We start from the raw sequence: 22,141 nt of genomic DNA on the forward strand, positions 1-22,141 counted from the left end.
CATTGAGAAAAAGTAATATTTGTTTGGGAAAGTATGTTTTTCAAAATTTCCATGGTAATACAACATGTTGATCCTTTTTTAAAACACTCTTGTAAGACTACAAATTGTTTGAGGCATTCTGCTTTCAGTGAAGTTCAGACATTGGACAATTTTGTGTGTACATTTGAACAACAGCAGCAGTTTACAATTCAGGAAGCAAAAATATATTTAAGAAAGGAGATTAGTGTGGAATGGGTATAACAGAATGCATCCATCACTTTTGAAAATGTGGCTTATAGAAAAAATGAACATGGGTCTGAAACAAAGAAAGAGTAGTAAGTTGAAGTGATGTCTTCATTGTAAAGTGGATGACAGATGGGTACTTTTTTTTTAGAGTCAGAATTTTTTTACAATAAGAGATTTTAAGTCTTTCATCAACCATGAAAAAGGAGTCTGCTATTCAGCAGACACAAATATTGAATTGTTATATGTTACATAATTTAACATATTTGATCATAATTGTTTCTAGTGGCCAAATTAGTAAAGGTTAGCAAAACATGAATACATCTTTAGAGATGGCTGCTGTGTGTAATTCTGAATCCAAAATATGATGTTAATTTAATGTTCCACTGTAAGACCGTATTTCAACCAGATTGTGCTATCGTCACTTGGTAGAAAACTTAATGTTTAAATTATTTCAGTGACATTATTAGGACCACTTGGTCAGTGAAGGATTTTTCAGTTTCGGTAGGGGCATGAGTTTATTGCCATAAAAATCAGATGAAACAATAACAACAATTCAGAGAATGTTGTATGCATTTATGGAAATGTAAAGTGTTATGCAAAAGTCTGGGCAATTGAAAAGTACACAGTTCACGGTAAGGCACAACTGAAAGGTAAATGTATTGCCTGTGTAAGAACATTTTGACAAGTCGAGAATTTTATACTAATAAAAATCATTTTAGAAAAGTAGTTATTGTACACAAGTCAAGGAGTCCTAAGCATATTTTGGAGATTATTTTCCGAATACCAGAGGCAGTTGTATCACATTGAAAGCTCCACAGTTGCCAAATTCTGGGTGAAGTCCTGCAGTCCTTACCACTTGTTTTCACTAAAATCAGTGGAATTTTAGCTTCTATCAGGGCTGTGGGCCACTGGAAAGAAAGGACTTTGGTGAACTTCTTTGTTCTGTAACCTTAACTTGGGAAGGTTTGTTTTAATTTGGGAAGGGTGCTTGTTTGTGGGATAGATTGCAATTTCTAGCACAAACACAAGTGATCTTTTGCAAATGCCCTTGGGCGATGCATTTTTTTTGCAGAAAGATCTAGTCCAGGAGAGGGCTGAACTGGGTTTCATGCATGCAGCTGCTGCAGCTCCTTATGCACGCTTAACTTTATGTCCCGAAATACCTGAGTAGTGGTTGCAGACTGAAGCATGTACGTAACTGTGTGTGCCTGGCTCTGAAAACCTTTCTGTCTTGACATAATTATGAACCCCTGAAAAGCATATTAATATCTTGGAAAAACTGACAACACTGTAATACAGACTCATACAAATGACAGAGTATTTGTGTAACCCAAATAAACAGTTTCCGTAGGTGCTGGAGTGGGAGGGAAATTGTCTCTTCAAAAGTGGGAGGATGATTTGTGAATATATCAATAGGTTTTTGATCTGCCTTTCTTTGTTTAAATGTGTTTGCTGTTATGACTTACAAGTACAAATCAGTATAGCAATGTCTAAATTGGGAGGTCTCTCTTTTTAGTAACCATGTTCATTTAATAAATGATTCTCTAGAGCTTCTGTTGAACCAGGTAAAGTATATAATATTTTATATTATGTAAATGTATTCAAGACCAAGCATTTTTATGGAATTGACTACTAGGTGTAATATAGGCTGCCCTTAGTTTGTTGCCTTCTGTATGTCAACTTTTTTAACAGAGCAAGTTGTGAAACAACCTTTGTCAAAGAATTGATGCAGTTTTAAAGTGCTGCCTTATATTAGCTACAAAAATGTGGTTAATTGGTTTAGAATGATAACGTTTCTGTCTTCCCTTTTTATTTAAAAGACTACTATTATAATGCAAATATAGGGGTGTGGTGCTTCAAACTGGCTGTGATATATGCTTTTTTTTTTCATTTGTTGTTGTCAATAGAAAAGATTGATCTCTGGGCTGGTGAACATAGTATCTGTCCCAGTCAGAAAAGGAAAGAGGAAATTAGCAGAGCGATTGGTGGAGAATGATATCTGTCAAAAGAAACACTTGGAGAGCACTGAGTTTAGTGATAGGTGACTGCCGGAAAAAAGGGAACTTTGAATTTTGTCAAGGTAAGGAACGGAAAAATATTCGATTTTATTATGTGCATACCTTTTAGAAGTTATTTTTAATGATTGTACCTTGCCTTGTAAACTGTAATTAAAAAAGAAATCTTTCCTTTTAGCCTCCAAAGAGTCTGCCTAAATCAATGAAGGTGCTGTCTTCATTTTAATATCACTGAGAAAGAGTACAGCAATGCCAATAATATCTCTTCAGTGATGACTTTTCTAAAATCTTAAATATGTATATGTGAAATTTTTAACTGTGGGGTTCTTTTTGTGTTTTTGATGACATAGTTGCTCTTTATATGTAAATATTATTGGCTGGGTTGTGGAAATAATGAAGTTCAGTTTCCTGAACTGTGAGGTGGAACAGTATTTGCAACCAGGTTAAGGGACAGTTGTAGTCACATTGGCATAATGCTTGTTTGTAATTTAGTGGAGGCCTCTGGTAAACTCATTGCTTGGGAATCTGTGATAAATTTGATTGAGATGATATTGAGAATGGATATTTCTGCTTCTTGTATGTAAAGATTTTTACCATACTGGAAAAGTAAATCTGCTATTGCAGGACAAAATTTCTAGATAATGCATGACTGTCATTCCTATCTTTACTGTAACTACATTTTTTCTCCTAAAATGGTGTGTTTGGATGGCAAGAAACTGCTAAACTGATTTTAAGTGCTTTCCAACACACTTGGATAACTTTCTTTTTCAGTGTTGGACCATATCACCTGACATAACTTTGATAGAGTATGATACCAAAATAAGGTGAACAGTGTCTGAATATTCTAGGCTATGCTCTGGTCAGTTTTAAAGGTAGCTAAGCCTTGATGATATCACTTACTTTCCCACCTGAGACACCGTGGCCCACGCTGCTCTGTCTGTGGGGTGTGGAGAGATGGAGAACAACTGAGAGTGCCAGTGGGAGCCTCTGCACATCACCTTGTGGCAAGGGGCTGGGCCTGAGGTTTTGTGCACCAGTGTGAACATACTTTTAAAAAATTAAATCCTATTAAAAATGAATTTACATTCTAATTCGAGTTCCTAGCTCAGTTTAAAACAAGTAAGTGCTTCTCTGGGACCTTCCTGTACTCAGGCAGCATTGGAAGAGAATGAATAATCTTAGCAGGGTTTCTTCTTGCATTTTTATTTTGCTAATTTAGCAGTGTGTAGCTTCTGACTAATTCTCCTTTTTACTATCTACAGTCTGTTTTTCAAAGTGCAAGTGTACCCTGTACAGGTGGTTGTTGGTTGGTTTCTTTTGCCGTATGGGTCTTCATAAAGGATTTTAAGAATAAATAAATATAACAATAAAGGTGTCATGCCTGAAGCATGCAGTGTAGCCTTATACCTAAATAAACACATCCTCTCTATGACACATCTTACAGAGTTAATAATATTGTATAGTTTTCACCGTGATAATGAAGAATCCAAAACTGCTTTGTAGCTCTTAGAGAGTGATCAGGGGTGAACTGTTGTTAGATCTTTGAGCATTCCCATTTTGACATTTACTTGAATTGAGGTGACTGGGTAAGGTACCTACATCTGGACGTATTTGTTTTTCACATGCTCAAAAATTTTAGTCTTAAATGGCCCAAGAAGCTCCACATTTTCAATGAATGTTTGTTTTTTTTAATATGAATAAGTGATTGATGAAGCCAACACTATTAGAGCTTAACTTAATATGGATCTTGCTGTGACCAGGATTTGACTTGCTATTTCATACCGAAATGGAATAAAAGGCAAAGTAAAAGGTGTTTTGAATCTATTGCCTCCTTGAAGTAACAGCCTCTTGTAGCACTGACTACCTCTGTTGATGTGGCCCCTTTCAAGCATCCTCATCTTTGTTTTGCTGTTTCAAAGTCGTCTTTTCTTGGTTTCCTTTTTTATCTTCAAAACAATTGCTTGCTTACCAATGTATCTTAAAGAGTACAATGAAAATAATAAACCTCCCTTCTAACACACCACAGATGCAAAAGAGGACAAGTGTATTACAGGCAGCGAATTGTCCTTACAATCAGATTTTCATCTGTTCATGTGGTGCACACCTGTGGCTTGCTGGCATTGCCCTTGATTGCAGTGTGAAAGAGCTTAATAAAAACCAAAGCCTGGATGACAAGGAGAGACTCCATGGCACACATGGATTACTTCACACCTTGTCAGAAAGTGAAGTTTGAAATAGCTGATTTGGAGAGAGTTCTCTGGTATGACAAAGTGTGTATGGGTGACTCTGCAAAGCGAACTATTGCCCTACTTGTTGCTACCTTGCAAATAAGGCATTTTTTCCTCTGTAGGTCAGGTTGATTTGGGCAGGTTAAGAGCAGTGGGCAATTTCTGAGTGAGCTTACCTTCTGAGCCAGTAAGAGTGTCCTGGGCAAGAATCCAGCTTTTGAAGTACAAAGAAAATAACCCATAATCTATATAAAATGTTAGCGGATGGGGAAGGGAGGAAATTTACAGAGAATAACTGAGTTTGAGAACAACTGTGTTAAAAGTAGAATGTAGGGGGAGTGTGTGTGTGTGTGTGTATGACACTAGTATTTATTTTCATTTGAAAGTACGATCTTTGAAGCCTTTGAGGTGAGCAGAGGACGAGCTCTTGCAGTGATATTAGTAAACTGAAACCAAACACTCCAGCTCAAGTTCCTTTTCCAAAATTATTTTTTCCCCTGAGTTTGCAGAGTTTGGGTTCCTTCTCTGCGCCCCCCCTCCCTCCTTCTCCTCCTTCCCCCCCAATGTATTGTGACTCTGATAACGTTAATGGGCTTTGCCCCACATGGAGCAGCAAGTGTATTGTACCACTGCTCACTGATCCCAGGTCAGTGTGATGCGTGAAATCAATTTATTTGAATCTCTTTGCCTGTATAGGAATTTGGCAGCGTGCCAGTTGTTTTCATTTAATGTTCTTTGTGTTGAACACAGACAAGCAGGCATGCTTTTGTACTCCTCTTTCTTCTGGGCTCTTCTCTTTTCAGCCAATATTTTATTCTGTGGATTTTTCAGAAAGAAGTAGCAATGTGTTGCCTTTTTTAAAAATCATTTTTGTTTAAATAGCCTCTAAAGAGCATGGAAACTAGGTCAGTCACAGAGCAGCCCTGTGTAGGGTTTTCACCAAGTATAGGTGGTAACACCTGCCTTTTTCCCATTTTTTAAATTTGGGGAAAAAAGAGAAAACACAGGTCTATTTTTCTAATGCCTGATTCTATGATTTATGTCCTCTTGTAAGACAAAGACTTCAATAATGCTTAAATCAGAATAACTTTATTTCTAAATAAGCAAATGTCTGGCAGTTGGTTGGATGAATTGGCAAGACTTTTCAGAATCTTTTTCATTTTGAGTAATGACCTTAAACTAAACATTAATTTGGGAATCCCTTGCCTCATTTTTCTGTCTGTTCATCCCCTCCCCCTGATAAATTTAGTATTTTGAATGGCTGGCTGAAGAACAACTACCCAAAAGTACCCATTTCTTTGATTTTTTCCTTCTTTTTGTGAGAAAGCAGCAAAGTGTGCGGAACAGAGCAAATAATTTAGCCCCTTCTTAAATGGGGGGAGTGGAAGTGGGGAAAGGAATAGCTGCAGATATTTCCAGGAGGATTTGTTTTAGAGCCTGGTGTTAGGAGAAGCAGAGCAATAGAAGACTCTGCTGATGCTCGGGGTGGTTGCTGCGGAAGTTGATGTGCAGAACCGTGGAGCCGCAGCGCAGGGGTCAGACTCGTACACATCAGCCCTGTTTCCTTGTTTAATTACCTGAAGAGCAAAACATCCAGGCTGGGAGTGTGTGAAAACCCAATATCTCGAACAGCAGTTTGCTGCTCTGACATCCTGCGAGGCCAGCCCTGTCTGTCCGCAAACGTCAGGGCTGGTTCCTGACAGCGGGCTATCTCTGCCGGGCCTCGGTTCCTTCCATTCAGGAGGCATTGTGTGGAAGAGGGTTTGGTCAGGAATTTGAGGTTCCTGCCGGTTCTTCCAGCCCGGACAACCCTGTGACAGATAGGCTTGACTTTTTACTTTTAAAGAATAATAATAATAATAAAAAAAAATTGGCTCTTTTTAGTCTTTCCCTTGTAATTCTGGCATTGGTATAATACCAACGAAAACAAAACCTGTTAACCCTTTTGCTTCTGAATTTGTGCCTTTTTTCTTTTACTTGAATCTTCTTCCCCTTGCTTGACCTCTTTCTTTTTTTTCAGAGATCAAATCTTCTGAGGAGCAAATTGAGGTGTAGTTAGTGCTATGCAGCGATTAAACTTTTGAAAATGGTAATTTTTTTGTAGTTATCATCATACTTGGCATATTAAGTTTGTCATTCTCAGCGTGTTTGGCAACGATATTTTTCTTCATCCCATGGATTCAAGCCAAGCCAGTGTTTGTTTCTGGCATGGCCCATTAAACAGTAGTGTCAGCTATCAACACTTCCATTCTCACTATTCGTGTGATTTTCTTAGATGTCCAGTTTGGTGTTTAATTTTAAATGTTGGGATAGGGTCAGTTATAGCCCTTGCTCCTTGTAGCTGCTGTTTATTGAGGTCACTCAACAGGCTGAAGGTGCAGACGGGGCTCTGTGCATCACTCAGGTTTGTGTCAGTAGATTGAAAGTGTTCATTGGGATGTAAAGCTCACGGTTACAGCTGGAAGATACTGAATGTTTATTTAGGCAAAGGCCTTGAATAGGTGTTTGGAGGTTTCTTTGTTGTTTTTTTTTTTTGTGTGTATGTGTGTGTGTTTGTGAAGAATGATATATGAAGAATATTACTGTTATTTGTACAATTGTAATACTAGAGTTTATAGCATAGTGGTGTTAATCGTTGTACTGTCAGAACTTAAGATCACCAGTTAAAAGTAGTAGAGAGAGGAAACATAATTAATAAGGCTTTCCAGCAAAAATGAGTGTAGCATGTGAGTATTGCCTTTTATTGTTGTGGGCAGAAGCTGTTCCAGTAACGATATTTGTGGTTGTAGGAGTAGAGAAGGAGAGCTGAAAATTAACGAAGGTTTCATTTTGTTTCACGCTGAAAGCTTTTGGTCCAGTCTGTACAGTTATGGCAGCAGTCTTGAATAACATATTCATATGCTAGGGATTTTGGGTACTTTGTAGGTGAGATTGAAATCTTTCGTGCAGTAACTTAGATTTTCCCTGCTATTTCATTAGGAATTTGCAAGAACGATATAAGGGCATACTTTTCTTCTTGCATACAGATATTACCAGGCGAGGGTTGTGGGGACCCTTCATTGAGAGATAGCTTTCAGTGCACATAAGCAGTTGGGAGTCAGCAATAGAGCAGTGGAACCAAAGGAGTCATTGCCATCTATTGTGCTACTAATCCTCTATCTGAGAAGGATTTGCAGGGGATGGTGCAACAAAAGAGCTGTTACAGTGTTATCAGATTGATAATCATGATCTGATGAACTCTTAAATATGTACATAATCCTTCACCTTTAGAATCAGACCCTTTTCTTTATTACGAACTTCTTAGGCTACTCTGGTGTAAAGGTGCCTTTAAGTAAAAGTGGATTACTTAGACATGTAGTTTTAAATGTCTTTATCCTGTCATACTGTAAAGAAGCCGTAATTTAAATAAGCATTGCATGTATCTCTAGGATGAAATTCACTTGCCCTCTTGAAATTACTCAGTAGTTGATGGATGTCATACTCAAAATAAAGACATTAATAGTAAACACCAACATACTGTACAATGGTACTGCTGTGATGTCACCAGCACTACTGTGTGTATAAACACATAACCAGATGTGCTGGAACTGTCCATGACCTGTAGCCAACCATTGCCCACCTCAACCAGCAGCACATTAAATGAAAGTTTTTCTTGGGCGTGTGGTAATGACAACCATCACATTGTCTTTCCTCCTACACATCGGGTGTCTAGTGCCTCTTTCAAAATGGCAGAAAATTATAGCCCTTAAGCCATGGTTGCCACTCAAAAATGCCTCAGAGATAATGCTTTTAAGTCAGCATTTGCTTGAAAAATATTTATCTTGGCCATTGCTGCAAGTCTCTGCTGTGACAATCTTGCTTAAGGAAAGTTTTTGCGGATAATGGTTCCCAAGCTGGTTTGGGCTTTATTAAAACTGACACCTTGCATTGTGCCCAAACACTGCTGCTCTTTGCAGATGTTCTCCTAGTTTGAAGTGGTGTAATTTGCTCTTGGAATGAAATTATACTTCATAATCACCTCTTCATTCTTCTCCTGCTTCTCTCCTGAATGGCTACAATGAAGCACCATGTGTAGTACAACACAACAAGGTAAAAAGAAAATACATTTAAAGGCCTGTGTTTCTCAAGGCTCCTCTCAGTTCCTAAAGAAACAAAGATTTAGTATGTTAATTTTCCTTAGCTCATGGATTAGAAGCAGTCAGATTAGAAGCACAAAGATTAGGTCAACACATTGTGCTTCCAGGAAGCGTGGTGTGCTCCTCTGATTGCACATTAAGTGGATCCCATTCTGGCTTAGTTTAGTAATGGAAACCTAACTGGCACAGTGTTTGTCCCTCAGTGATAGAGTGCTGGTTGTTGCAATTTCGTTTATGTATTAATTGTGGATAATATTTTATGATAGTGCTCCCAGTTTCAAATCCTGGAACTTCTTCTAGCTTTCAGGGTTGGCAGAGGTGGGAGAGGATGAATGTCCAAGGCAGCTGGAACAGAGCACACGTCATGTAGTGAATTGGAGAAGGGAGATGTGCAGCAGAGTGAGGAGATGGTCTTATGAATTTAGGAGCATATGTGATGGTAGAGAGAAAACAGAGGGGACTGAATGGAAGAGAGAAGAAGGTGATGGAAGGTGTAACCTAAGGAAACAATGGAAAGAAAACCTTCTCTTTGTCACTTACAGTGATAATGCTTTTCCATCATCGAGGGTTGAATGAGTCTGTGTACTGATTCGGCTCTGTTTCCAGATGCTGAACTGCATTAGAGCAGTTCACTTGGTAGTATTGCTTTGCCATTTTAGCAATTACAGGGTCTGCCAGTGGATTGTTCTGTTATAACTGTGAGAAGACTTATCCATAAAAGAAGGAATCACGGTTCTATTAGGATTTAGTTATCTTCATGTAAAAATGTGCCCCCCACCTCTGTACCACTAGGACCCCCTCATGCATCAGGGAAAGTAAAAATATTTGATGATGAGGTGGCTTTCTCACCTGGCTCTGGAAAGCAAATAATTTAAATGTGGAAATAATGCTTAGCTGTCCTAGATAGGCTGCAATATTTATTTATAGCCCTCATTCACTTGCCCTCTTGAAATTACTCAGTAGTTGATGGATGTCATACTCAAAATAAAGGCATTAATAGTAAACACTAACATACTGTGCAAGGGTATTGCTGTGATGTTACCAGCACTACTGTGTGTATAAACACATAACCAGACATGCAGAACAGCCAGCTTTCCAGCCCATTACAGTGGAGGCCAATGCAAAGATTTTGCTACCTGATATAAGACTAAGCTTTATTTTCTGAGTACTTGTCAATTTGTTTTACAAGCACAATCTTATCCTTATATTGTTGAATATATATATATATGTGTGCGTGTTGAATAATACTATTCTTTAATTTCCCTTATATATCTGATGACTATTGTGGTTTGCAAATTAATATTGAGCTCATCAGGAACAATAGCTTTGTACGAAGGCCCCTTTGAATGAAGCTTTTGTACCATTATAAATGTAGTAAAAAAGTACAAGTTGATCAATGCATGACAAAAGGGTGAAGAAGGGAGGTCAAGAGGTAAGAATATTTGCATATAAACCATTTTCCCCCCCCGTTGAAAATGGCAGTACAAGCATAAATAAATGTTTTGTATTGCTGTGTATTTGCTCCACCTGGTGGATTTTCCTGAAAGTGTTTTTTATCTTCCTAATAAGGGGAAGCTGTCTATAATTAAATATAAAAGACATTACCCAGAGTAAAGGCAACTTTTTTTTTTTGAGTAGCAATAGCACTGCAGGCAGATTTGGGGAAATAAAATATAATTTGATATTTGTCTTGGCCACACTTGTTCAGTACGGTGATCTCTACGAGAGCGCAGCATTCCGAATCCATTAGTAATAACAGGTTATTCTTGGGCTCATTTAGAGTATTCTTGGACTCATCTAGAGATCAGTAATTGCTAAGTCCAGCTCTGTGGCTTGTGGGGACTATATGTGGTCAGTGAAAGCAACAATTTGCTGTGGCTTCCCTCTCTTACCCCCCCCCCCCCCCCCCCCCCCCCCCCCCGGTTTTGAGCCCCCTGATGAGAAGTAGTGTTATCAAAAAAGGAGTTACTATGCTTAAGTGTTAGTGCTGTACATCAGCATAAAATCTGTCTGTCATTAAGCTAGCTTTGCAAACATTGTTTTCTTTGGAATTCTTAAGGACTTGGTTATGCTTTGATCATCTCATTGTTCTCCTTAGGTTATTTTTTTCCTTTAGAGTGTAATGGCTCCCTAACAGAAGGTGAAGTTTAGAAAATAGTGTCTCCATATGCAAGGGATTTGGAGACCTTTTTATTGTCTTTAAAAATGTCATTCATAGTCCTCATTAGCATTTATTGTTGCAAGCATACAAGCAGAAAATGTGAAATTGGTATGTCATGAATAGCTCCACAGAGCTCTGGAGCCCTGAAATTTTGCCTGCAGTGTGGTGTGGGGCAGGCATTGAGAGAAAGCTGGCCAGATGGCTGCCAGCACAGAGCAGAGCTGCAGGTTTTTGTCTCTGGTGCTGAGAGGAGGGAAAGTTCACTGGAGCATACGCTATCACCCTGTGCGTTTTAACAAAACTAACTCGCCATCAGTCAAAACGGGGAGGTGGTGACATTGAAACAAAAGTTTTCAATATAATGTAACAGTCCTTGTCAAATGAATAAAATATGTTTAGTTAGTGTCACAAATATTGACATGTTACAAAGAAAAATGCAAGGCTCGAATTTATGGTTAGTGGTAGATACGCTTTCACACACATATGCTCTCATGTTATCTTTATTATGAAGATCCTATACATTGAAAAGACATCGATTAGAGGTCAAAAGTAGGGTTAATATACTACAGCGGGAGGAGTTTCCCTACCCATGTTAAACGAGCAAACACTCTGAGCTTCAAGTCAAAAAGCATCTGATAGCTTGAAACCCTTTTTTTCTTCTTCTCTTCTTACCCCTCCCCCTTTTCCCCCCCTTCTTCTTTTTGTATCTTAAAATATGACCCTGTTTCAGCAGGAACGGATATCTCATCCAGGCTTCTCTAGGTCACACTGACTGTGTTCTTTCTCTGTTGGTGAGACAGCATCTTTGGTATTTTCTTGTGTCCTAATAATATCTAATCAATATCAAATTTTCTAAAGTGCTTGAGTGATGTCTATGCATTCATAGTGTGGTGTGGTAATTTCCTTTGAAGTCAAATGATGATAGAAATTAACAGTCAATTCTAATTTACTTTGCCTACATTATAGAAAATATAGTATTTAATAAAAATACAAGGCAAAAATTGTTCAGGCCAGATCAAGTGAAAGAAACAGACACCAAAACAGGTACTTATATGTGAGTTTGTCCATGTGAGTGTTCTTACTAAAATGTATATATAGAGCAAAAGAACATGCATTCTTTTAAGACCTGAAGCCTACATTCTCCCTCCCATTCTAAGTCAATTAAATTTTGTGGAACTATTCTTCCATGATAGGTCTTTATATATATTTTCATCATTTTAAAACCTGAAATGTCACTGGAATTTCTGACAGTACTCAACAAGAATTATTGTCTTTGGTTCTTTTTTGATCAAAAAACAGTATGCAATCTAGGTTGTTAAGTCTAATCCACTGTTAAGGTTGCCTTTTCTTAACAGATGATTTAAAATACTCTTTAGAATATTACTGAAATATGAGTATGACGTATAAGTTTTCTTAACTGAAAAGACATGAATGCTTCCTCATCTCCAATGAATTTAATCCAGTACTCAGTGTAACAGGATAAACAGTTTGTCTTAGACAACCAAGAATATTTTCTTCCCACCTTGGTGACTGTAGGTTTCAGCTGCTGAGTATTTGATTTGTGTAGGTAATCTCAATTAGTCTGTGTTTCCCAGAGCAGTGTATGTTTTAAATGTCCCATTTGTCTTTTTTCAGAAGTCCAGAAAGCCTTGCCAATAAGGAAATGCTTAGGGAAATGTTTAGTGTTATCTGGCAAGTGTTTTGTGTTGAATGCATTCAGAGCTGCTGTTAACAGATAAGCACATATCTTATTGGAATATATAAATTCTATTTCCAAGCAAAGAATTAGAAGATTGTAAAGAAGTACCTTTCTTGGATAGCTTGAACCTTTTGTGGTAGTGCAGTAAAACCAAGGAAGGCTAGGTACAATGTCACAGAAAAAGTAGCACTGAGGGTACCCATTACAGGCCTAGGTGGGCTACCATTACACCAGGCATTAGGAGATACTTGGGCAGCAAGAAATTAGTGAGTTTCTCCTGAAGGTGTTGCCTTTACTGTACTTTGGTTGGACAGTCAACTGAATAAAGTTCAAAAAGCATCCAGAAGTTGTCATCCCCTGTCCCTCACATCAGCTCTACAGCTCACACATTAGGTGGGTTTGCCCTGCCAGTGGGATGCCTTAAGAAAACACTAATAGCTTCCAGCTGGGTGGAAAATCAAAACGTTTTGGGGCTGACAAAACTAGTAGATTTGAATTTGAAAGCCCAGCTAATGCCTCCATTTTTATTTATCACTCGCCCATAAAAGATTATTTTCCAATATGTCAGCCTCATTTGGTGGCCAGTGGTCTGAAAGTGAAAGTGGAACAAGCAAGCGGGGAAATCTGGACATTAGTGAGTCCGCCCTTTCAAGCTGGTGTGCCACTTTGTGGAATGGCCTTCCCTGAGATTGGGGGGGTCCTAATGACCATTCATCAATGCTCGTTGACTGATCATTGAGTGCCTTCTCATTCAGTTTATCAAGTCTTGCACATAAAAAGTCAGAATAAGCATTATTCAGCTTTGTTAAAGCCAACTAGGAGTAAAATGCTCCATTTGAACCCATTTTGCCCTTGGTTTTTCACTTTGTTAATGCAGTCCTGCTTAAATGAGTGCTTTTATTGGGTCTGTTAGAATATCTGAAACTATTAATTCTCTTGTATTGAATAGCTGGTGGCAGGCCAGAGCAGATGGGGTAGAAAACTATTTGGTTGGGTGTATTGCTTTCAATTAGGATCAATGAGGTTTCAGCTCCTTTGAATTAACTCACTTAATACCCACTGTGTGAAGTCACAATGTATCACAACAGTCTGCTATAAGTAGAGCGGTAAGTTGAGAAGTCCTACAGAAAAGCTTTGAGTTAAATTCTTCCTTCACTGTTAATAGAGAGCTTTCATTAACTACAGATGCGTTTCAGTGGACTTCCAGTCCCTGTTATTAAGCTGGGTTTGCACAAAAGGCAACCTCTGTACTTTTTAATGGCGGTCGTTTGGAATTTCTCTTTTCCATCAGATCCATGTCTTGGCTACCTTATATCATCCGCTGCATAAAAATCTTTTTTCCCCCCTTCAAACATATCAATATGCAGACTAGTTTACCTTCTTTACCCATATTCAAAATAAGAACTTGTAGAGGGTGATTTAAAATTATTTTGTAAAGTGTTTTGAGCGATTGTCAAAGAGGGAGCTGATGCCCACCTAGGATGGCGTAGCATAATGTGCACCATAAAGAAACTGGCTAAAGATGATCTTCTGGTTTTCCACTCTCTTTGTATCCCTTTCACTTTGGTATTACACATAACACTGACTCTTCTGCTTCAGCAGAATTGTTCAGTGTTAAAATCACTGCCTTTCTTTTCTTGGTGGAGAATAAAACCATTTTACAGAATGTACTGTCTGCCTTTGCTTGGCCTGAATTTGGCTAAAATTTCAGACCTGGTGCAAAAACTTTTAGGGCAAGCTTTAAGTGACTGCATTAAAAATGGGGGTGGGGAAAGTGAATAAATATCCACAGATATTTATTCAGGGAGGACTGCCAAATGGGTTGCAGCCTGCCTCAGTGTATTAAATAATGAGAGGGGAAAACTATTCATGCAGCTGGCTGCTTGAGAAAATGCTGAAGTAGTCTCAGATGCACAGGCATTCTGTTAGCCCCTTCCATGAGCAGACTTCTAGGTGAGAATCTCCAGGGATCCAGGTTTTGTTGACGTGGATCAATTTAAGTGGCAATTACTGTAGTCAGATAACAGCTTAAAAAGGCTTTTTACACTCAGGAAAAAAGATGCATAATCGCACAGCATATGGAAGTTCAATTTCGTGAGCCATGGTCTGTGGATTTACAATGTACTGATATTAAGACCTTCTTTTAAGAGTGAATATTGTTCAGTGTTATTAAAATGCGTCATACCTTTGACACGTTACTTTCTACTCTGAAGCTGATTCAGGCTGCATCTATGTTGATGAAAGGTTGCATTTCCAACTGTGAAAATGTTTTTCCTTTCATGTAGAGTACAGAATTACAAAAGAAAAACAACACAGCACATACAATACTAACTGACTGGTTTTAAATGCATCAAATAATAAAGCCATACGGACAGTAAATTCTTTAAAGGCTTTGTTGGCACAGACTTTGCTTGTCTCCCTTTCCCTTGCTTCTCTCCTTTTGCCTCCTCTGCTTTTCTCCCCTTATGAAACTGGGCTGTCATGAAAATGTTTTCATGTTTTGGTGTTTCTCTTGGGCTCTCTGACACTCAAAAATCAATTACAGAGAACTTCATGACAATAGGTATCTGATGAAGATGAAGAAACGACCTGCCTCAAGTAGCAGACACATTAGGGTGTTAGTGCTGGGGTGTTTGCTAGGGCAAGGGAAGCTGCTCCTTTTCTTCTTGATAGTCCTGTGTTTGGAGTCTCTCTCCTATTTGAGTGAAACTTAAGGATGTCACTTAGATAGAAAGTTATTATGGAAATATCAGTAAATTAAATGCCTCATTTTCTTTAAGTGAGAAATATTCATGAGTTCAGTCCAGACATTGGAAGGACTGTTACTTCCTGTTTAATTTTGCATGTGTGTCCTTTTCCTAAATAGATTTTTATCAGGCTCTTGGCAGCTAGAGGAAAGAAGAGGAAGGCCTAAAAGCAGAGTTGTCTCTGCGTAATAGAGGCAGAAGATGGCATAACACAAAATCGGGGGGTGCATAAATAAGTACACAAGGACAAACCTTACACTGACAAGATCTGACTGAGAATTGTTACCTTTCCGTAAAGGATTTGAATGTATACTGCAAAGGCAAAGTCAGAACCAGGACTTACATGCTAGTTGCTGGAGAAATGCTCATTACTAAAGGGAGAAGCTTTTGCAAGTGCTGAATGGGAGGAGAGTTTTAAAAAAGATGATATTTTTCCTTGTGCCTGGAATTTTGTGCAAGGCTATACATGCTACAGAAGGCATGTGAGTCAGGCGTATGTTTCTTCTGAGAGGCAAAGATGTTTTACAAAGGACTAAAGAGGGACTGCTGAGAAGAAAATAGCCAGCTTTAGATAAAGCACTATAACAAAGACTTGTAGTTTTATGTATCATAGTGTCCATTAAAGCTTAATAGGGAAGAGTGAATTGAACCTAGGCAGGCGTACCTTATTCATGTGAAGGATAAACATTTAAGGGGTACCCGAAATCAGAAATTGGGAGGACATGATTGTTTAGCTTTTGAAAAAGCTTTACAGGGAAGATTTTGTTTTCATCTCCCATGGATCACCATGCAAGGTAAAGGAGAGTAAGCTGCAAATGTTTGGAACATATCAATGGAGGAATCCCAGGGGGTTAAAAGCACTATAGTAAAATATAAGTGTTCTGCTTTTTAAGTGTCTTCTATTTTACACATACTACTGCGAATCTGAGAAAGGGAGTGATTTTGATACTCCGTTCCCTATAGTAAAGGAGAATAATAATGACAAAAGTGTGGGAAGAGGAGGGGGGATTCTCTTGTATGTTCTCATGCACGTTTTGAATTTCTGACTAAATAAACAAATGTAGTCCTGTGGAGTGCAAAATTATGGCTGTTAAAGAATGAATTTGTTTCTGCTTTTGGAGGGGAGCTGATTCAAAGTGATGCTTTTTCTTTAATTCTTATCAGCAGAGGAAAGGGTTAACTTTTAACGAAAAAAATGAATAATTCAGTGTTTAGCTTAGCACTCTGCATTTTAGTTTCTATTCTTTGGTCATCTGGAACTTGGTGTGAAAGGTAGAGTAAAAGGAGTCAGCTGAGGGGAGCCGGGGTTGTGATAATTTGCACACACATCCCTGTCATTGTTCTGCCTGAAGAGACAGGGCTGGGTTCAAGGCCACATGTGCTCCTGTCATCATTCACATTTCTGCTCCAAGTGCAATACAGAGTGTCAGCTCTCCATCTGTCTTTGCCTGGCAAACGCACGCGCCCAGCATCCTGCCTCCAGCTACGCTGCCACAGCCAGTTCTGATGGCCCTCCTCGCTTCTCTCTGTTCATTCCAGAACAGGAGGCACTGAGCCCTAAATAAGCTTGCTTTTAGGAGAGAGCCATTTACAGTGTGGTATATTTTATCCAAGGATGCCTGGTGAGTTGAAATTATTGCAGCTCTTTCGGTTTTAAATGAGGAAATGCTAATTGTTTTTTTGATAGTACATTTTCCCTCTCTCTTTTTTTCCTTTTCTCTTTTAATATAGAGGGTGATTTGCAAGCTGATATGGGTACTGAGCGATCGCGGATGCTAATTCTGTTGTGTATGTGTTTGGGGGAGGGGATTTTGTGCAAGTGAACTGCCAGAGATGATACTTACAGCAGGACTGGGTGTTTCAATGAAAAGGGATAGAAATAGCAGAAAGTCACCGGCTTTGTGGGTGCACGTCTCTGCACGGGGGATCATTTTTAGCAAAGAAAAATACAGCTTTGGGCTGGCTTTCCTGACTGTCATCTGCACCTTGAATCTGCAAACATTTGATCGGCAGAGATCATTCACAGCATTCACCCATTAGGCGAAATTATCTCTGTGAAAAGCTGTTTATGTTGGAGAAGTGAGGGAGATTTATAAAACAAATTATTTGAGCCTTGTCCTAAATCGTAGTCCTTCACTGTCACCACGCAAATTACTGAAATATGTTGATTCAAAATAAAACAATAAAAAAAAAATCTGCTGAATTAGAGGAATTGCTGTGGATCTGGGAGTTGTAATAGGTCGGTTTCCTCAGGAAAATATTACCCTTGGATTCTACAATCGCTTGTCTAATTGATAAGTGTTATTGCCAATAAAAACTCTTCTATGCAGGGTGATTTGTCTGATGCCTTTTCTTAGATGCTTGACCACGGCTGAGTGGATTGAATTTGGTGCGTTTTGTTTGTGGTTTCCCCCCCCCCCCTTTGGTAAGGACTGGAAAAAGCCATGTGCCTGATTATAACAGCCTCTGTTCTGGATAAAAAAAGAGATGGGACTAGAGATCCTACAGCTGGCTGGTTCTTGTGGATTATTTGGGTAGGACAGGCAGAAGAGGCTACGCTTGATCACAGAGAATCTGTACACCTCGCAGATGGTGTTTTGAAACAGTATCTGCCAGTTTGCTGCAGCCACAGTTGCATGTAGGTATTGCCAGTTGTTGGAAGAATGTTTTCCTTTCAGCATTTTTATACACGGTCAAACTGTACTGCTGGTATGTTTGCTGATCCTGTGGTTGTAATGAGAAAGTGGTCTCTGTTTGCTCAAAGCATAAGGCTAAGAGGATTTATATGGTTGAAATATGGGCAAATTAATTTGCATAGATAACAACTGAGGGCTATGAAAGGTCAGTTTAACCCTTTAAACGTCAAATTTGATTTGCATGCATTGCATTCCTGGGAATGTGGTCTTCATTAGAAATACCATGGTAATTCATTAATTAGGAAGACTGTGCATTGTGCATAATTTGAATCCACTGATGTTTCCCTTATGTTTGTATGAAACTCATCTTCTCATGGAGTTTACTATTTCTGTCTTTTATCAAGTTATTTAAAGGTACTAAAATGACACATTCTTATCAGTTTTGATGTTTGTGTGCATTATTTGGAGCTGTTGGCAAACAGTGTTGGAATGCCTAGAGTGTAGGTTTTTGAAAACCTATTAAGCCTTTGGCATTTAAATTACTTAATCTACCTGCTGGTTAAAATTTCATGCATCTTTAATCAAAATGGCATGTGCTACACTCGAGTATGTATAACCTTATCAATACTCGTTAAGCTTTACCATTAAATAAATCTTTAATTTCCAGCATTCTCTTAAAGCAGTAGCAAGGAAGAAGTGTGTTTTAATGTCAGCTCTGAGTGTTAGAAAACCTTGCACTTGGATACAGAGAATACACTAACAGCTGTGACTGGGAGCATGTGCCAGAATGGAGATACTTGAACAGATCTGACACTTGGCTATTTTTGACACCCATCTGCACTTTTTTACTCTCCTCTAGGATGAACTGCCTCTCAATCTGTTCACAGCATATTTTAGCCCTTTAATATTGTGGTGTTGTGTTTTTTCAAATGGGCATTATTAGCCATCTGGGGCAGATTTTGTATTTTAAAAGTAAGCACATTATGTACAGGAGATTAAAAGGATGTGTATTTTTATGTAATCTGATATTATGTCAGTGCCTTTTGTGTATGTGTGAAGTCTTGATTTCAGAAGCATCCCTTTAGTGATTCTGACATCTGAAGTTCTTTTGGGGAAAGAACAGGAAGTAATAAAGATGAGTTCTGGTTTATACGTGGTGATAACACTTATACAAACTAAATTTGCCCTTCAAAGACAAATTGCTGGTACTGTTATAATTGTGACTCGCTGCTCCCCTCCTCGCTTCCCTTTCGTGGCAAAGCGACAGCAGCGAGGCTGGCTAATGAAGCACTGCAACAGCCATTCAGACCTCTGCTAAGGCACTGCTGCAACTCTGAGAAAAGTCACTAGAAAGATAATCCCGTTAACATGCAGCTTGCTGTAACCAAGTTAACCATTTTGTCATTCTGTCTAGTGAACTCTAGGAAGCGTTTATCTCTAAATAATTGTTCCTGGGGGAACAGTATTCAAATCTAATACCGTACACCAGTTTCTCTGATTACTGTGAATGTGGTGGTTGGTTTCTTTTTTTTTTTAGTATTGTTTATTCCGGACTTTATTTATGAAACATTACAAATCTATCAGTCATTTTATAGTACTTTCAAAGAACAGATGTTGGCTTACAAAATGCTTTATTATTGCCCATGGCAGTATTCAGCATGGTTTCCTTAAAAGGACAATCAGTGATCACAGTCATTGTAGCCCAGAAATAATGCTGCTCTTTCAGAAGATGGCCTGGTATTAGGTCAGACCACCCTTTCTTTACTTCTGCTCTCCAGATGTGGCTGCAGCTTTTTTTTTTCCCTTTTTTTTTTTTTTTTAAGTTCATGTTTCAAAAAAAAATGGGTTTGTTTTCAAAATCTGGTTTTACTTAAGATATCTTCGTCCTGGAGTGCATTTCATAAATTGCCCACATATTTTTCTTAGCAGAGAACTTAACTGGCTGTAATTTTTAACACATGGCCACATCATGTGATATTTTCAAAACATTTGCACATAGCTTTAAGAAGGTCCCGGCAGAAATGATCCATCATCTCACAGCCAGCCCATTTCTTAACAGCATATCTGCATTTTCCATTTAGCAGAGCTATATATTATTAGCTTACATTTTGGGTAGTAAAACAGTGTATTGCTGATTGTAAAACATGGACTTTATTATCTGCTGAAAATTGATTTGGCATTTATAGCCACTGTGTACTAGAGTGGCTTTCTGGTTTTAACATTAGTGCTTGCAAGTGATGATTTGTTTAAAGAACAGAAACAAAATTGCCATGGACATAACTGTTAGTGTCCTAGTAACTGAACATTTGGATTATCCACCTGTTTTTTAAATACATGCGTCTAAATGCTGTTACACAGCAAAAGTCTCCTAACAGTCCATTAACCAACTTGCTGTTTTAAGTTGCAGTTGCTATGCTGTTATATTAGGATAATTCTGTGTCTTACAAAACAAGTTTCCTGCCAAATGGGGAAAATGTGTCTGGAAATACTTAAGTCTAAGTTTTAACCTTGCATCATTATTCCAGTCATCCTGCATAATGACTTTATCTTCTTCAGGATTCAGCTATAGAGTGAAAAGCTCTTTCTCTAAGAGGACTGTGGGTCACTAGGTTCTTCAAATACGTATGGTAGGGTTTGGGAGGCAGCACGTGATGACTTGTTTTTCACAGTATTAAAGTTTCTTCATCTTTTATGGTAGTAATAAATTCCAAAATCTGCATAACATTATTGCTCTTATTTTAAACCCATGGGGCTGTGAACTGCGTCTTGCTACACATGCATGGAAAGTAACTTACACATCACGGAATGTAGATCGTGCTGCAGAAATAGCTTTAATATATATATTTAATCAAGGTCCAAAACACTTTTCCTGTGAAGATTTAGTGCTTTATAACTCAGACCTTTAGCTGGAGAGGAATGAACAAATCAGTTTCTCAGGACTGGTACTTCCTTGGTGTGCCTAAGGTGTTTAGAACTGATCACATCTTGATTTGAAGATTTTGGACTCCACACTCACATATTTAAGGCATGATCGTCATAGCTTGAAAATCAATGTAATCTGTGTATATGCAATTTAAAAAGAAGACTTGAATACTAATTTTGCATAAAATGAAAGGATGTGATGTGCCAGTTTAACGTCCAAATAGAGAAATTGATAAATATAAGAGCAGAAGACATGATATCTGGTCCTTTTCAGAACATGTACATGTACCTGTACCAGTTTTCTGGTTTATTTGCTTCATCTTTTTTTCTTCCAAATGTTTACATCAAGGATAACTCTACAAAAAATCAGCTGAAACCAGATCTTTCACTGCCAGCTCACAGGCTAAAACTAAGTGCACAAAACAACTTCTGCTCTTGAAGCAGTAACTGCTTTTCAAATCCAAAGTGCCATTCCCCAACTCTCCTCATTCCAGAGGCATCACTATTACAGCTTTAAAGTTTCCCAAGCATGTCAGATTGCATCTATGCATGCCAAGATCTGCCTCAGTATTGATAGCGTTAAGCAGGCCAGTGCTGAGTTCACATCTATGAATTTTTGGAGTTGAAGCATTTCTGTGTCTGAGTTGTTCACACAGTTGGATCTGGTAGGTAATTTCAGAGGAAGCCCAACATATATTCAGAAATGTTGGTCTCTTCACAAGTGTAGACTTACTTTTTGTTTCCAGAAATGTGTGTGGTGTAAAATGGAGCAGAGAGCCAGCAATGCTGAGGCAAGTAGAGATTAAATTGGGAAAACCATAGGGCACAGCAGCACTTGGATTTTCACTTACACGCAGACACAGTCTAGCCATATTGGCCCACTTGGCAAGACACTTCTTTCAGTACTCTGCTATGCTAACTCCATGTTCACGCAGTTCCTCTGTGAAGCTGGTGAAGCCCTTTCCATGCTGTACTGTGCTATCTATATTCACTGGCTCAACTCTCCAGGAGTTCAGCCGTCTTCCCACCAAGTTGCATTTTTGCAATGTACATTTGTGCTTTCTGCCTCATGTTCATGAGAGTCACCAGACAAAGAGCAGGATCAGTGCAAGTGCTGCTTCCCCCTTGCTGCAGTTGATCTCGAGCCATGTTCCCTCCTGACATGTTTTCTGTTCAGTTCTCAGGTAGGACAAAAACGATGGAGATTACTCCTATTCACAGAATAAGCTGCTAATTGCCAGTAGCTTTCCCCCCTGCTAAGAGAATACATTCCAGACCTGAGCTTGAGCAAGCAGAAGAAGGATTTGAATTCATGTGTTTTACATCCAGAGTGAGGCTTCCACTCCAAAGACTTGAATAAATAAATTCAAAG

General features: G+C 38.6%; 1 protein-coding gene across 6 annotated transcripts in view; it reads left to right on the forward strand.

Moving 5' to 3' along the window:
• RUNX1T1 (RUNX1 translocation partner 1) overlaps nt 1-22,141 on the forward strand; it is a 112,612-nt gene that overhangs the window by 17,718 nt on the left and 72,753 nt on the right. For 3 of the 6 annotated variants that reach the window (XM_027679077.1, XM_027679156.1, XM_027679249.1), the window contains one exon: nt 2,133-2,305. The exons of 2 other annotated variants lie outside the window; for them this stretch is intronic. In XM_027679077.1, coding sequence (XP_027534878.1) covers nt 2,218-2,305 — 88 coding nt within the window. In that variant the 5' untranslated portion in view covers nt 2,133-2,217. Of the gene's footprint in view, nt 1-2,132; nt 2,306-16,709; nt 16,834-22,141 lie in introns of those variants that run through there. One more of the 6 variants, XM_027679422.1, reaches the window with a different exon arrangement.

This window comes from Neopelma chrysocephalum, unplaced genomic scaffold (genome assembly GCF_003984885.1).
Source record: "Neopelma chrysocephalum unplaced genomic scaffold, ASM398488v2 Primary Assembly neopelma1_22, whole genome shotgun sequence".
Classification (NCBI taxonomy): domain Eukaryota; kingdom Metazoa; phylum Chordata; class Aves; order Passeriformes; family Pipridae; genus Neopelma; species Neopelma chrysocephalum.